Genomic DNA, 14,281 nt, shown 5'->3' on the forward strand with positions numbered 1-14,281 from the left:
CAGGCAGTTATCGCGGAAGGATCTGCTCTCAAAAATTACTCCAGAAAGGAAAAAAAGGGCGACTAAAACGCAGATACACGCATGCCGTGCGAGCGTTCTCACCCGAACGTGGTGCCAAGCTTCCACGCGTTAACTGTCCGACTGCAGAAACGATCCGTGGGAGTGTCTCGACAGAAGGACAGCAAGGAACGGCCGTTGCGTTGTTGTGTCGACGACAGAGGCATTCCAGATGAGAGGTGCGCGTATAATGGCAGCGTGGCATGCGGTTAGCACCACAATGAAATCGAAAACGACGAGCGTGTCAGCGCATTGTGGCGGCCATTAGAGCGCCATAACCAAGCAGCAGCGGATTTGCTAAACCAGTTCTCCCGTGGCATCCACGGGAACCGCTGCTTGGCTCGAGCGTTGAGCGACAGACGCCGTGTGAAAGGCGTCGCCGCGCTGGTGGCGGATGCAAATTGCAGAATGCGCGTGTTTCTTTACGCATAGAATGGGCGGCCCCACCCATCTTTTCAGGACCATTGTGACAGCGACTTTGTTTTCCTTTGGCTCGCAGCGCGTCATGCGGCGCATCGGTGAATTTTTGGGGAGAAAGGAGCAGGAGTGGGGAATGCAGGAAGGGCCTCGGGATTGGTGCGCAAGTGGGAACAAATATGCGTCAGAATACAAACCGCGCGTATACGACTGTGCGGCCGGTGCAGGCGTAGAAGAAAGGACCTCCCCACACCCTGCGGCCCCTGTGTACTGCCCACATCGCCTAGCTGTTGTTGGGTCCCAGCAACGTGCTGGTGATGAATGGTGCAGCGTACAAGCGCGCTCCTGAACGGCGCTTTTGCCCCCCAAAACTCGGAGAATTCCCCGCTCCCTCCTTCCCTCTCCCGACTCCGGCTTCTTCCCACTCTCCTTACAGCTGCACGTGGGTCCGCTTTTCGGCCTGCTAGCTAACCGAACTTCGGGGCGAAAACTAGCTCCTCCGTCGCTCGCCGTTTCTCGAAAATGCCTGTGTGCACCCGCACAGAGCGACTCTTTCTGTTGGCGGGTCATGTTTCTGCGCACGGCGCGCGCCATCAGGTCTCTGCGGAGTCACGGGGCTCTCTTGAGTACTGGCTGAGACTGGCCAAAGTCTCATACCTGGCGCCTTCATCATTCCCCGCGGAAGATCTGTTAATCGCTCCTTGTGTTTCGAGGAGCGTGCAAACTGTGCCCACGACACTTGTCCCGCTTTTTTTCCCAGTACCACTCGCCAACGGCGCACTGTTGCAATGACGCTGTCTTCCGGAGAAGTAGGAGCCTGGTGCGGGTGTTTTCGAGCCACCACGACGAGCGTGATTGATGGACTGCGCACGCGTTATCAGCGCCCAGCTGTTGGTGGCTCTAGGACCCAGGGCGTCCAGGAGCCCCATGTGCCAGGGCCATCACCTGCTTCCCCCGCGGGGAGACCGTTCAGACACGCGCGCAGCGGCGGCAGAGCCGGCGGGCGAGGAGGAGCGGCGCGCATCCGGCGTCCAGGCGAGCGGCGGCGGTGGCCGGCCTCTTGAATGGCCGCGCAACAGCGGCCGTCGGCTCCGCAAGTTCAAGGCCTTCGCGGGGCGTCTGCTGCTCCCTCCTCGGCTGCATTCTTGGCCGCGGCCGGCGAAAGTGCACTGCTTCCTCCCGCAGCGGAGAGAAGAGGAGGCCACTCCTCGCCTTTCTCCTCCCGCCCCCCTTTTTCGCCCTCACTTTTCTCTCTTCCGACGACGCTCGCCGACGGAAGAGTTCCTTCTCCGGGTCCGCGGCGGTGGCGGAGTGACCAGGCGGGGGATCCACCGGCAGCTGGCGCTTCTTTTGACCCCCCGATCGAGGTTCCGAGAAGGGCAGCCCCCCCCTTCGTTGCCCCTCCCCAACCTGCTGCTGCCCGCAGGCACCCCCCGCCGGCTTCGGGGCATGGCAGGCGCGGCCATTGAGCCTCCGAGAGTCCCCATGCCGCTCGAGTCCTCGCGGTGCCCGAGCCCAGCGGGGCGGGAGCTCAAGGACACGCATACCTGGCTGCCACGTCGGCTCAGATTTGCGTGTCATGCCGACCGAGCTCGAAGCCAGCCAGTCATGGGATATCTGCTGCCGAAAGGGTGAGGTGGAGGATATGTGCGGCTTTTGCCAGACGGTAGCTTTCTCGTACATCAAATGAAGGCCCAGGAGACCGAGAATGTGAACGTCGGTTCTGTATTCTCGAAAGAGGGAATGCGTCAAAAATTCGCTGCTCCTGGCCAACTTCGGGAATTTGTTTTGCAACTGGAGACGCCGCTTCTTCGATTAGACACAAGCAGGTTATTTTTTGGGTCCCGAATAAATGAAAAAAAAAAAAACAGGAAGACAACAGACTGTGACGGCAACGCGAAAAGCACCGAACATCTCCCTGACAAGACACAACCAGCCCTTGTCGTCAGCTCCTCGTCCTAGTCGACGGCGTGCTCTTTTAACTACGCATTCTTCGGCTAATCACACTCAGGAAAACCAGAAGTCGTCTCGAACTCGCACGCGGTGGGTTCAAGGGTCGGAGTCCTCAACAGTTTCTTGTTTTCTTTACGCTCGGCGCACCTCGAACCGGTTCTCTTTGTTCCTGCGGAGATTGTTAGCATGAACACGTTTAATAACGCTCGCTCGCCCATCTTCACTTACAGGCCCCGCGCTTCGCGTTTGCTTTACTGGACGTTAGGGGACCATCCGAGAAAAACCTGTCCAGGTGAGACTTGTGTTTTCGTCCTGAGAAAGGCCGCCGCTGCCCCCCGTATCCGGCGGCGTTGCTGGCTCTACTCTTGCTGCCTTGTCCTTTTTGGGTCCGCCACAAATTCCAACAGTGCTGCTGCCTCTGCTGATCGACCAACACGTTCTTCTTGTTCCGTTGCTGATGCAGCCGCTTTCTCTATTTTGTTTTCGTTTTTCCGGCCAGACAGGCATTGGTCGGCGGTCCTTTCCCTTGGTTCACGACGACTCCCAAGAAGAAAACTGCTACGGCAGAGGAGGAGGGTGCAGCGATCGGGAGAGGAGGAAGAGAGGCGCGCACGACCGCTCAACTGCCGCTTCACGCTCGGCGTGGCGCGATGCCCCTCCTCCCTGAGGCGGCGGCAGTGTTCGGCGGCCTCTCTTCTTCCACAGAGGGGGGCGCCTTTCTTCTTCTGGCGGCGGCGACAGGAAGCCGGGCCAGGTTGTGCGAAAATGAACGCAGCCGAAAAAGGGGCGGAGGAGAAAAAGAGAAAAACCGAGTGGAATTTGCCGCTTTCAACCCAGTTCCCACCGAAAGTGATGCCATGCACACGGTCAAGGCCTGCCTGCCATTGTGGACTCGCTCCTTATAAGCAGTCGAGTCCATTGAGCCGTTTGCTGATCATCCGCTTTATCGGATGTCAGGTGCCCCAGCATGGTCCCGGCCGGGTCCTGGCGCGAATGTAAATGGATGTCAGCATCAGATGAGAGAGAAAAAAAAATCTCTCCGATAACAGCTCGATTACTGTGAAATCGACGTCGTACGACATTTCAGAGGTGAAAAACGGTGAATGTCCCTTCTTCCAGGCGTATATATCGTAAAATGTACCGTGGGACATTTCTGAGTGCAGAGAACGGGTAAAATAAGCGGCAAGAAGACCAGCCAAAAGTATTGTAGATGCTATTCCTCCTCCAGTAGATGCAAAATAAAGGGCTACTGTACGTCATGCACGGCGGATGTGGCTCGAAAACGCACGCCCAGAAGCAGCATCTTGCCAACAGCTTCCCCTCGGAGGACGAGGTCTCGGGAGAGACAAAGAAGGCCGAAACGTCGTTCATCACGGCGGGCACGCCTTCAACAAGCGCTGCTGAACTTCATATATGAGCAGAGCAGCATCAGCGCTCCCACGAAGCAGAAATTCCGAGTGAGGGAGACGCTGCTTCGCGATTGGTTAGGCTTCCAGACGGGCAGCCAGACGGCTGCCAGCGAAGCGCTTCACAGAGCTCGGGCGCTCCCGCTGCTGCAACGTTGTCTGTGCTCTGCGCCATTATAAGAACTCGTTGCCGATAGCAGCGCCGCCACGCGCCTGACGTCACCGTACGGCGGCGTTGCTGGAAGAGCGCGGGCTGCGATTGAACGCACCGGGCGGGCGCGGCCAGTGCGGCTCAGGTTGTGCTCGGGGAGGCACGACTCTGGTTGTGCGCCGAGCTTTCGCCTCTGTGTGCAAAGTGTAACATTATTTTTATATTCTTTTGATACAACACCACTATACACGTTTTGTCAGTTTTGTACGACCTGCAAGGGCCACCCCCCCTGTGATGCCTGCTAGTCTGTTTCCCGAGATGGAGCGCAGCAACGGGGGTCTCGAAGACCAACGAGCGCTGCAGTTAGCGCTCGAGCTCTCCATGCTGGGACTGAACAACGAAAATGACTCTCTGCACCCTAACCTGGAAGCGGACACGAGGAACAAAAAAAGCCAGAACACGACGGAGTGCGTCCCTGTGCCTAGTTCCGAGCACGTCGCGGAGATCGTCGGCCGGCAAGGTGAGCCGTCGCTCTTTGTTGTCTTTGTTCGTGACGCTTCTCCGCTCGCTATATTTGGAGCGCCAGAGATGCGAGCGGGCACGCCGCGCCGTCCTCTCGGGGTCCGTGCTCTTCGGGCCCCGGCGCAGCCCAGGACACAGGGGTTTGGGCCTGCAGCGCCTGTTTAAATCCCCGGTTAGCGTGCCCTTTGTTGTTGCGCGCCGCCGGCTTACATCCTGTCCCTCCGCGCTTCCTTCTCCGAGGCGAGCCGCTATCGTTTCTCCCCGGCCTCCCCGGTCGCGCCGGCCGTTCGTGTTCGTGTCTCGGGTGTGTTTCGAACCGCACACTTTCTCCCAGGCACGTCGATCAGCCTTTGTCTAGCAGCGGCGTAGGCCTAGCACGTCTCCGGGCACCGCGCGCATTCGCCGCTCGTGTTCCGGCCTTTGTCCAGCCGTGCCGCGCGGCTCGGGCAGCTATTCTGGACGCGCTACTTTTAGAGCCTCTTGGGCCCGGGTCCCCTTTTCCCGCGGCCCGAGCCCCGCGGCCGCCGCTCCACTGCTGGAGCGATCCGCTGGTTCAGGCGGCCAACGGAACGCTTCGCTTGGCTGCCGACCGGCGTGCAGACACCGGCTCGGCTGCGCCGCCCGATGGTTCGCACGCTTGACTTGGCCGAGCGCAGGTGAAGAATTTGCGATATAGCTGGATAACCGCGCCTCCGAGAAGAGTTTCTCACAAGCACGAGTTCTGCAGGCTCGCGAATACTGCGCATTATTTTTATCGTTCGCTGTGCGTGAGAGTACCGAAACCATGAAAGAAAGCGAACGATAGCTTCTTAGCTGGCTGTGAGAGTTGCTGTTTTTTTTTTTTATTTCATGAACTGCGGAGATAAGCGAGAGCAGTGCGATCGCTACCGTTGTCAGCTGCAGCTTGGCATTCGTGTATAGGGCTTCGTGCCTGACGCGTGCGGATGCGATGCGACTTGGTTGGTGGTTGATAGTCCTGTGCATCAAATAATACTGCAAGTCAGCGCTGCGCTTAGAAGCATGTCCTTCGCGGATTTCGGAGGCGTGAGATAGCAGGCAGCCCATTTGCTGTTCTCGAACTTAGCCGTAGGGCAGCCAGTTGCCCTGGTGTCGGAAGCGTCGCCGTCGGTTGTGCGAAATTGCGCAAACTGTTGCCGTCGCTTATTCGTAGAGTATACATATATGCAACACAAGGTAATAGAATAGATAATAGACAACAGAATATGCAACACAGGATGATGCCATGCTTGCTTCTGTATTTACAAAGCGTTGTTCGCAAAGAAAGCGGTAGCACAAAATCCGTTCGGGACACTTTGCATTGAGCACGTAAAAGGTGCGATGAGTAATTTTTACTCATTTCATGTGGATGCAGGCTGCAAAATCAAGGCTCTTCGTGCCAAGACCAACACGTACATCAAAACACCGGTTCGAGGAGAGGAGCCTGTGTTTGTGGTCACTGGCAGGAAAGAGGACGTTGCAGCCGCAAAGCGAGAAATCCTGTCGGCAGCTGATCATTTCAGCCAGATCCGGGCACAGCGGAAAAACCACCTCAATGGCAGCCTGGCTCCAGGCCCCAATTCAAACATTCCAGGTACAACCTGCTGCTAATGCCCCTGCATGCTTGCATGTGCTGTGTAGGCTGTCAAGGGTGATGGTGGGGTGAGGATGGTGAATGTTGGGCTTAGCTATTTTTATTTTGTCACATGAAGAGTGAAAGGTCACAACAGTTCTAATGAGGTATTGAACTTTTCTATGCCGAGTGGTGACAGCAGATTTAAACTTGTCTTTAATTGCCATGATAATAGAATGGGATGGAGTATATTTGGCGAGCACTTTGTTTTCCAACAGCAGCTTGTCAATTTCCGTCAAAAGGAAAATATATCATTCTTGTATCCTGGCAGTAATTTGCATATAGAACTGCATCCAGGTGGCTAATAGTGGTGGTCACTGAAAATATAGCAAAAATCGAGCAGAGAAAATGTGCTTGGACAGAGCATGCAATGCTGATGACAGACAACCAGTGGTCTGTTATGGGAAGGAAAACACGAACGGGTTTGGCTGAGAGTAGTTGGGAAGACTAGATCGGTGAGGTGAGATTTACTGGTATAGGGTGGCTGTGGCTGGAGATCAGTGAGAGATCTTTGTCGTCTAGTGGACATAACCTGGCCAATAATGATGATAATGGGTATAAAGGAATGTCCAGTGTGTGCTCATGTGAGGGTACGCTGTACAGATATAGTCCATCACTCAATACTTCAGCATTTAGGTATAGCGGTCATAGTTTCTCTCATCGTTAAAGGTTGTTATGCTGTTGCACTGAGCTGTGGCCTGTGCAGACTGCATGCCTCGGTCATGTGGGTAGATGCCTGACCTGCATGTATCCTGTCATTGAGAACTTAGTGTTTGTTCCTGCTGCAGAGCGTGTGGCTGTTGAGATGGCATTGGTGGTAAGTGCTATTGCTACTTGCAGGCCAGACGACGTTGCAGGTGCGGGTGCCCTACAGAGTGGTGGGATTGGTAGTCGGACCCAAGGGAGCCACCATCAAGCGCATCCAGCAGCAGACCAACACATACATCGTCACCCCTAGCAGAGACAAGGAGCCCGTGTTTGAGGTGACGGGCCTGCCGGAGAGCGTGGAGGCGGCCAAGCGAGAGATCGAGGCGCACATAGCCATGCGCACAGGTGGTGGGCTTGGCGAAGAGGAGCCCTCAGAGTTCTCGGAGGTGTTCGGCTTCCCCGCCAAGCTGTATGGCTTCACGTACGAGTCTGACGAGGGCTTGGGGGACTCCCCGACCTTTGACCCCGCGGGCCTGCCCTGGGAGGGGCGAGCAGCACCACGCAATGGCGGTGTGGACAGCGTGGCCAGCTCGCCAACCGACTCACTTGGCTCGGGCCCCAAGAGGGGCAAGCGCGACTGCGTGGTGTGCTTTGAGAGCGAAGTGGTGGCGGCGCTGGTGCCCTGCGGCCACAACATGTTCTGCATGGAATGCGCCAATCGGGTGTGTGGCAAGCTCGAGCCCCTGTGCCCCGTGTGCAACCAGCCGTGCGCGCATGCCATGCGCATCTACTCCTAGGCACATAGTCCTCCTCCCCTCTGTGAACATACTCATCTCTCTTTTGTTTCGTGTCCCCCTTCGTGCCCTCACCCATCGTGTACTATAGTTTTGCGCGGTTCGCGTAGTCTTCCAGTTGCTCACAACCCAGCAGCTGCCAGCTCGTCCCGGCAGGCAATAAGGCCCCCCGTATGCAACGTCCTGTTGGCGGCGACCCTTCAGTTGTTCACTTGTGTTGCCCAGAGAGCTGTTTGCTTCCCGCCGGAATCCCCGATATATTTTATTATTCAAATTTTAAATGTCCCCCAGATGGAGATATGTATTTTTGGTGTTACGAAGCGTCTTGTGTGCGCGTACTTACGGTGGGCCCCCGCCTCATGGTGGCCCCCACAGAGATGATGTACACTACTCTATTTTGAGCTACGTGCCGCACGGCCAGGCCCCCCGACTCAGGCCGGCCCACCCCGTGCGGCTCCCCTAGCAATACCTGTGCGTAGGCTCATACTTATTACTACTACTGAGGAGAGTATCCATATACACAATGGCTATGTCCGACCTTTTGAGATTCAATCGGTTCGTATTTTATTACTCTCTCCACGCGAGAATATCTTGTTTATGCACAAACATTGCCAAGTGATTTTATAGAGATCGCCCTCATTTTATTTGTTCCGAGATGATATTACTTGTTAATAAATATGTACGAACGAAGACCCGTGTGGCTGTGTTCCTGGTGCACACACGCTCCCCTGGCTCTGCCAGTTGCCTGAAACCCACAGGAAATTTTTCATTGCGTGTCAGCACTTGGTCTCATAACAGTCCCAAATCTGACATGAATGTGCATGGATGACAAGCCTGCCACTATTCTTATAGTAGCTTCTGGCTGCAAAGATGCACTCATTCCCGTCAAGACTGGCGCACTCAGAGACTAAGGAAGTGATCCCTGAAAGGTCAGAGTAGCACGCCTGCTCATTGATGTTAGCTGATTTCATTTGAATCGCGATCGTGTCAACAGCGTTCCTTAGTAAATTCGAGAAATCGCCGAAAGCAGCACGCGAACTTTGGAGCGCACGCAGGGGAGGACAGTGTTCGCATAAGCATGGCTTCCGCGTAAGCGTGCAACGAGCTCGTCCAGCTGCCGACTTCGCTTATGGTGTCGTCGTGTTCTTCCTCCCCCCTCCTCGCTCTTTAAGCATCGATGGGGGTCAAGAGCCGGTGCGGGGACCTTGGGGCCCGGTTCAAGGGCCGCGGCGGGAACCAGTTGCAGCCCACTGGGGCAGCGGAGTTTGGGCGCAGCCGGGCGGCCTTGGCTGCGGACGATCACCCCTCACCCTTCCTACCGGAGAACACTCTCGCTCGCCTCGCCGCCCAGCGCACTTCCCCCGTCGGACGACAACCCCTCGCCACCGTCTGCGCGCCGCTGCCCTCCCTTGCCGCCCGAAAGTGACGTTTCGGTGGCGATTAGCTGGCGGAAAGAGCGGCGCGCTTGGCTTCCCTCGACCCGTTCCTCGTTGCAACAGGTAGCGTAATACTGCCCGGACGTCCGCGGCGCTCTAAAAATGGACCTTCTCATCCCCGCTGGTAACCCGCATGCCCGACGACGCCTCGGGATTTATCGCGCAATCGTTGCGGCGAAGTCGCCTATTTTTTATTACAGTCCGGATGTGGCAACTAAGGCTACAAGTGACGTCAGAAACATGTGACGGTCGGGCAGTTGGCTGCGACGCTTACGCACGCACCGCTTGCGTTGGAACTGCTGTCTGGGCATAGCCTTATGTTAGTGACTCAGCTTGTGACAAACTTGAGTTACTCGCTTCCGTAAAACAGCAATATTTCCCAGAATCGCGTCACGTGAATCATTTAAAGGTCACTGCTGCTGGCTCAGCTCATGTTCACTGCCGGACGACGGTCACCGACATTCGCGTAGTGTGTACGGATCGCGTAGTGTGTACGGATGCTACGTTGAAACCAAAAAAATCTCGAAGTGCTATCGCTCTGCCATTGTTTGTCGGGCCACGCGAGAATTCCACAAAATACAAACGCTCCAGGGGACTACACGGACCGATCTTACTGCCTGTCATAGAAGTGCGAGGCGTAACGGAAGGAACTCTTCTGCCTGTTTTTTACGTCACTTCCGTATTTTAAGTAGCGGCGGCGTGAAAATAAGCCCGTGAGCGCCTCTGACACGTCAGGCAAGCTTGGTTAGAGACAGCACTCGGTAGCATTTCGAAGCCAGCTTCGTTCACCTGCATGGCCAGTCGTTCGCGCCGTTTGTGTCCAAAGGTGCTGCAGTGACATGATGCCCATGACAGGAGAGGGCTTGAAAGCGAGGATTCATGCCGCGCTATTTCTCTTCACGCCTCGGCGTCTGCGTGTGATTCATCGCGGGCTAACCTGCCCGCATTCGTAAGCTCTTGCCGGTCGTGGCCAAAAATAGCCCCAGCCTAGGGCCTACAGCCCGCGTGTGCGCTCGAGGTTTTCCGCTTTCCCGCACAGCTTTGCTGCGGCGCCGTGAAAACAACGCTTAGCCGGTGAAAGCGCTTTTACAGCCCTGGCGGCTTTGACAAGATGATGACAGCGAAAAAAAAAAATGTATTTTGTGTACATCCAAGAGAGAAGTGAAGTGTTGCCTTGCCGTCAAAAGCCGAGCACCGTAGCCGCTCAGACTTGTGTTGGCGCGCTTCTTTAGTTCATTTTTGGTTCATGCACAACTGCGTAGCAAGCAAAAAAGCAAACATAAATGACTGGCATTCCGCGTCAGTGCCGTTGGTCAACCGCAGCGCCTAAAAAAGTGCGAAAGCCGAGCATGAATACATAAACAAGCTCTTGCACCCCACACGTGTTGAGTTTTGCACGGTTCTGCAGGACCGTCAAAACAGCGGGCTACGGATTCGAAAAGGTGGCGGCGCTGAACATACTCACTGGCTGATGCATGAGAAAGCATAGAATGCGCGGAATAGAGTTCGTCTCGACCGAAGTCACTCGCTGCTCAGCACACCTTGTTTCCTTATGCAAGCTGCAAATACGGTCATAGCGCGTAGCTGTACACGTTAAAGAAAACTTAAATGTTCGGTTCGTGTAATGCGAATCTGCGCGACATCAGGATACTTTCCCGTGGCTGCTATGTTTGCACCCAGGCCCCTGGTAATCTCCACCCCACTATCGTAGTTTGTTATCAAGTCTGCGAGGGTCTCGCAAAGGCTGCATTTGTCAATCGCTTGCTTTAGGGCGTCGTAAAATGTCACCCCACGCTGTGTCGACACTCAATTACTGAGCGCCTTGAAAGGAACCTCCTCAAAGCGATATCGTGAAAACCGCAAATTATCTTTCCATAACAAGCGAGCGACATCGTCGAAGACGGGCTTTGGTGCGGGGCTCGGCGAGAACTTTCATTCTAAGAAGCGATGAACTTTGCACGGAAGCGGGCAGCGGATTACGATACCATGTACTGTCCTGTATCGTGTGAGGTCCGGCTAATTACGCATTCCAAGGCTCTAAAGAAATTGAATCGAATAACGTTTCTTGTTGGATGGAATCCCTCTATGTGTACTTTTCTGAGATGGAACAAGATAAAGTAGTGCTTTCACAGATACTAGAAAACTGCGCCCTGTAATCATAAGCTTGCCTCCAATAGGCGAGCGTGGATGATCGCCCTAGTTGATAATTCATGACAGCTGGAATACAACAGCGCAACATTTAGATAAGACCATCTTCGTCCTTGTCTAAAAGTTTGGGCTGTGCTGTATTCCTATAACAGTTTAAAATAAGCAGTAAAATTTCGCCCGCGCTCGTGGGAGAGTTCGGCCCAAGCAAGAGGCAACAAAGCCCACCCCGAAAGCCACACATATAACGGCCTCAACCACTACAAGTCGATCGCCAACAGCAAGATTAATGGCAATGTGCGCTGCCATTTCTCAACCGTGCAAATAGCCGGCCCACGATTAATGCTAGCGACGGTCGCGATCGATCACAGCGGGAAATATCAGCGAGCTCAAACGTGCATGCTTGACCCGGAATTAAAGGCGCGTGAAGCCACATCAAACGAAAAGTCTCCGACTTCCATATCCAGCGCTAAACGCTGGCACTTTTAATTAGGGCGGAATGCGTTACAGGAAGGCATGGGGACTCCGAAGATTTCTCTCACTACATCACACACACACTCATTATATATATATATATATATATATATATATATATATATATATATATATATATATATATATATATATATATATATATATATATATATATATATATATATATATATAGAGAGAGAGAGAGAGAGAGAGAGAGAGAGAGTTACAGAAGCAGGTTCCTTTGGCTCCCGCAGAAAAAAGCTCGAATAAAGTAGGCATTTCTAAAAGTCACATTTATTATCAATGTTTCGACCGGGGTCCTGTCTTCTTCAAGACTAGGCAGGACCCCGGTCAAAACATCAACAATAGATGCGTCTTTGCGAAGTGCCTACTTTATTCATCGTAGTAGGCACAAGTCAATAAACATTTTTTTTGGATCGTTCCCCCTTTTTTTTCGATGCCCAGCTTTTTTTTACATCTGTTACTTTGGCTTGTGCTGCGTCACTTAAAATAGCGTACCACTTGGGACGGTCACCTGGCACGGGTCAAGGGCGGTCCACGAGCGAGTTTTCAAACAGTGACAGCACGCTGACGAAATCGTACGCAGGTCGACCGGCATTCAAGGGCCTATCTTACAAGCCCATTAAGCATAGGTCCTTTCTTTCCATCCTTGAATTGCTTCAAGTATTTTTTTCCCACTACAGACTGTTTTATTATGGCATAATTGTGAGGGCTTTATGCGTTCGTTGTTGACTAATAAGTTTCAGAGCGAACTGACTAAACGTGTTCTTAATATTGTTGTTGTATTCAAATGCCCTGTACCAATCACTGCTATGTTTTTAAGAGAGACAGCTGTATTTGTTAATAAATGAACAAATAAAAAAGTACGTTTCTTTGGCTACCCCAAGTCTGCCCCTGTGCCTTCCACTCGAACACGTCTGCAACGCCAGGGTGAGAGGAAAAGCCGCAAGGAGAAACTGCACCGCAAAGTACGGGTGTTTTGATGCGCTTTCACTCTAGGGCAAAATACAGCGTGCGGCAGTTTCTCTTTTATTTTGCCTCATAGAGACGGTCGGGGCTTCCCCGCCAAATCGCTAAAGAATAAGGGACGAAGCGAAGCGGCCCCGTAAACAAAGAGCAGAGGAGACCGAGCCATTACAATGCGGAAGTCGTTTGCATCGCCGACGAGACGCGCCAGAAATCGAACAGAGTGCAGCGCTAAGCATGGCTAATTTATTTTTGTTGTTTCTTTCACCTCTACGCAACTTCACTTCTACCAGACCGGCGATTTATTTTCATGCGCTTTCTCTTTTTCGTCTTTGCTATATATTTTTTTTATAGTTCGAGCAATGCTTCGGCGCGCGATCTCTCCGAATAGGGTGATAACAAGCGAGCTAAAGGCCGATTTCAGCGTCCAGCTCTCGACTTGGCGCTCTGCGCAAGTCGGCGGTATACTCGCAGCGAGGGTGCAATGCGGCGACGAAAAAGAGAAGCAGGGACCATCAGCAGCGGGCCGCGATGCTGAACCGAACTGAGAAACGGCTATACTGGCTGCAAGAAGGAAAAACGGTAAATGAAAGGAAGGGAACAGACAGCGCCAAATCGTCAGAGAGTGTAGGCACGCAGGGTACGTAGTGCCATTCGCAACGCCCTTAGCAGTCTTGAAAAGAAGAGGAGAAAAAAAAATCACGGTTGATTTGCTTAGTTGAGCCAAATGTGAATTCGGTGCTCTAGCACTGAGTGGCCATTGTTTTGCATTTTTCCTCGTGGTTATATGTTTGTTATTCATGATACTGCTATGTGATTAAAGCGTACACCAAGTTTATTCTGTGTGTCCGCATGGCGCGGATAAAGCCAAGTTAGATACACGACACAATGTTAACGGAAGTAATTGTATGCATGCATATCAGTTACGGCTTACGCTCTGGACAAAATCCGGGGTCGTCCTCGGCGGCGTTGTGAGCGGAGAAGCAGATGGCCCATCTTCCACTCAGGTCACGTGACTTTGACGTCGTCACAACCAGCCGACCGTGGCAGGCACCTGCTAACTGCGTAGTAATCATATTCTAGGGCGTAACCAGACGCAAATTACACATAGCGATGTGTGTGTGTGTGTGTGTGTGTGTGTGTTTGGCTGGTTTATTAACGTCCCAAAGCGACTCAGGCTATGAGGGACGCCGTAGTGGAGGTCTCCGGAAATTTCGACCACCCGAGGTTCTTTAACGTGCACTGACATCGCACAGCACACGGGCCTCTAGAATTTCGCCTCCATCGAAATTGGACCGCCACGGCCGGGATCGAACCCGCGTCTTTCGGGCCGGCAGCCGAGCGCCATAACCACTCAGCCACCGCGGCGGCTTGTGTGCGTGCGTGCGTGCGCGCGCAAGGCCTCAGAGCGCATCGCGGGTTTTTCGCTGAGTGTGGGCTTTGGTACTGGCACACTAAAAATATTTACACGGACACCCAACTCCATTACGTCCTGTAAATGGTATAGCAATAGCAGCTTAGCTGCTGTTGATGCCTTTACCGGAGGTGGGGTCACTTCCAGCCAATGGGCGAATTTTATGACCGACAAAGCATTTTCGCCCCATGGGGCACTATGCGATAGCATTGCAATAATACCATCACACTGAAAGACCAGAACGCCC

General features: G+C 53.6%; 1 protein-coding gene across 1 annotated transcript; it reads left to right on the forward strand.

Moving 5' to 3' along the window:
- The first annotated feature begins 4,072 nt into the window (after positions 1–4,072).
- LOC144126068 (RNA-binding protein MEX3B) lies at positions 4,073–11,706 on the forward strand. Its single transcript, XM_077659976.1, has 3 exons — positions 4,073–4,504; positions 5,879–6,097; positions 6,977–11,706. The coding sequence occupies exons 1-3, from the start codon at positions 4,279–4,281 to the stop codon at positions 7,579–7,581; spliced, it is 1,050 nt and encodes a 349-aa protein (XP_077516102.1). The 5' UTR covers positions 4,073–4,278; the 3' UTR covers positions 7,582–11,706.
- Positions 11,707–14,281: the final 2,575 nt, after the last annotated feature.

This window comes from Amblyomma americanum, chromosome 3 (assembly GCF_052857255.1).
Source record: "Amblyomma americanum isolate KBUSLIRL-KWMA chromosome 3, ASM5285725v1, whole genome shotgun sequence".
In the NCBI taxonomy this organism is placed as follows: domain Eukaryota; kingdom Metazoa; phylum Arthropoda; class Arachnida; order Ixodida; family Ixodidae; genus Amblyomma; species Amblyomma americanum.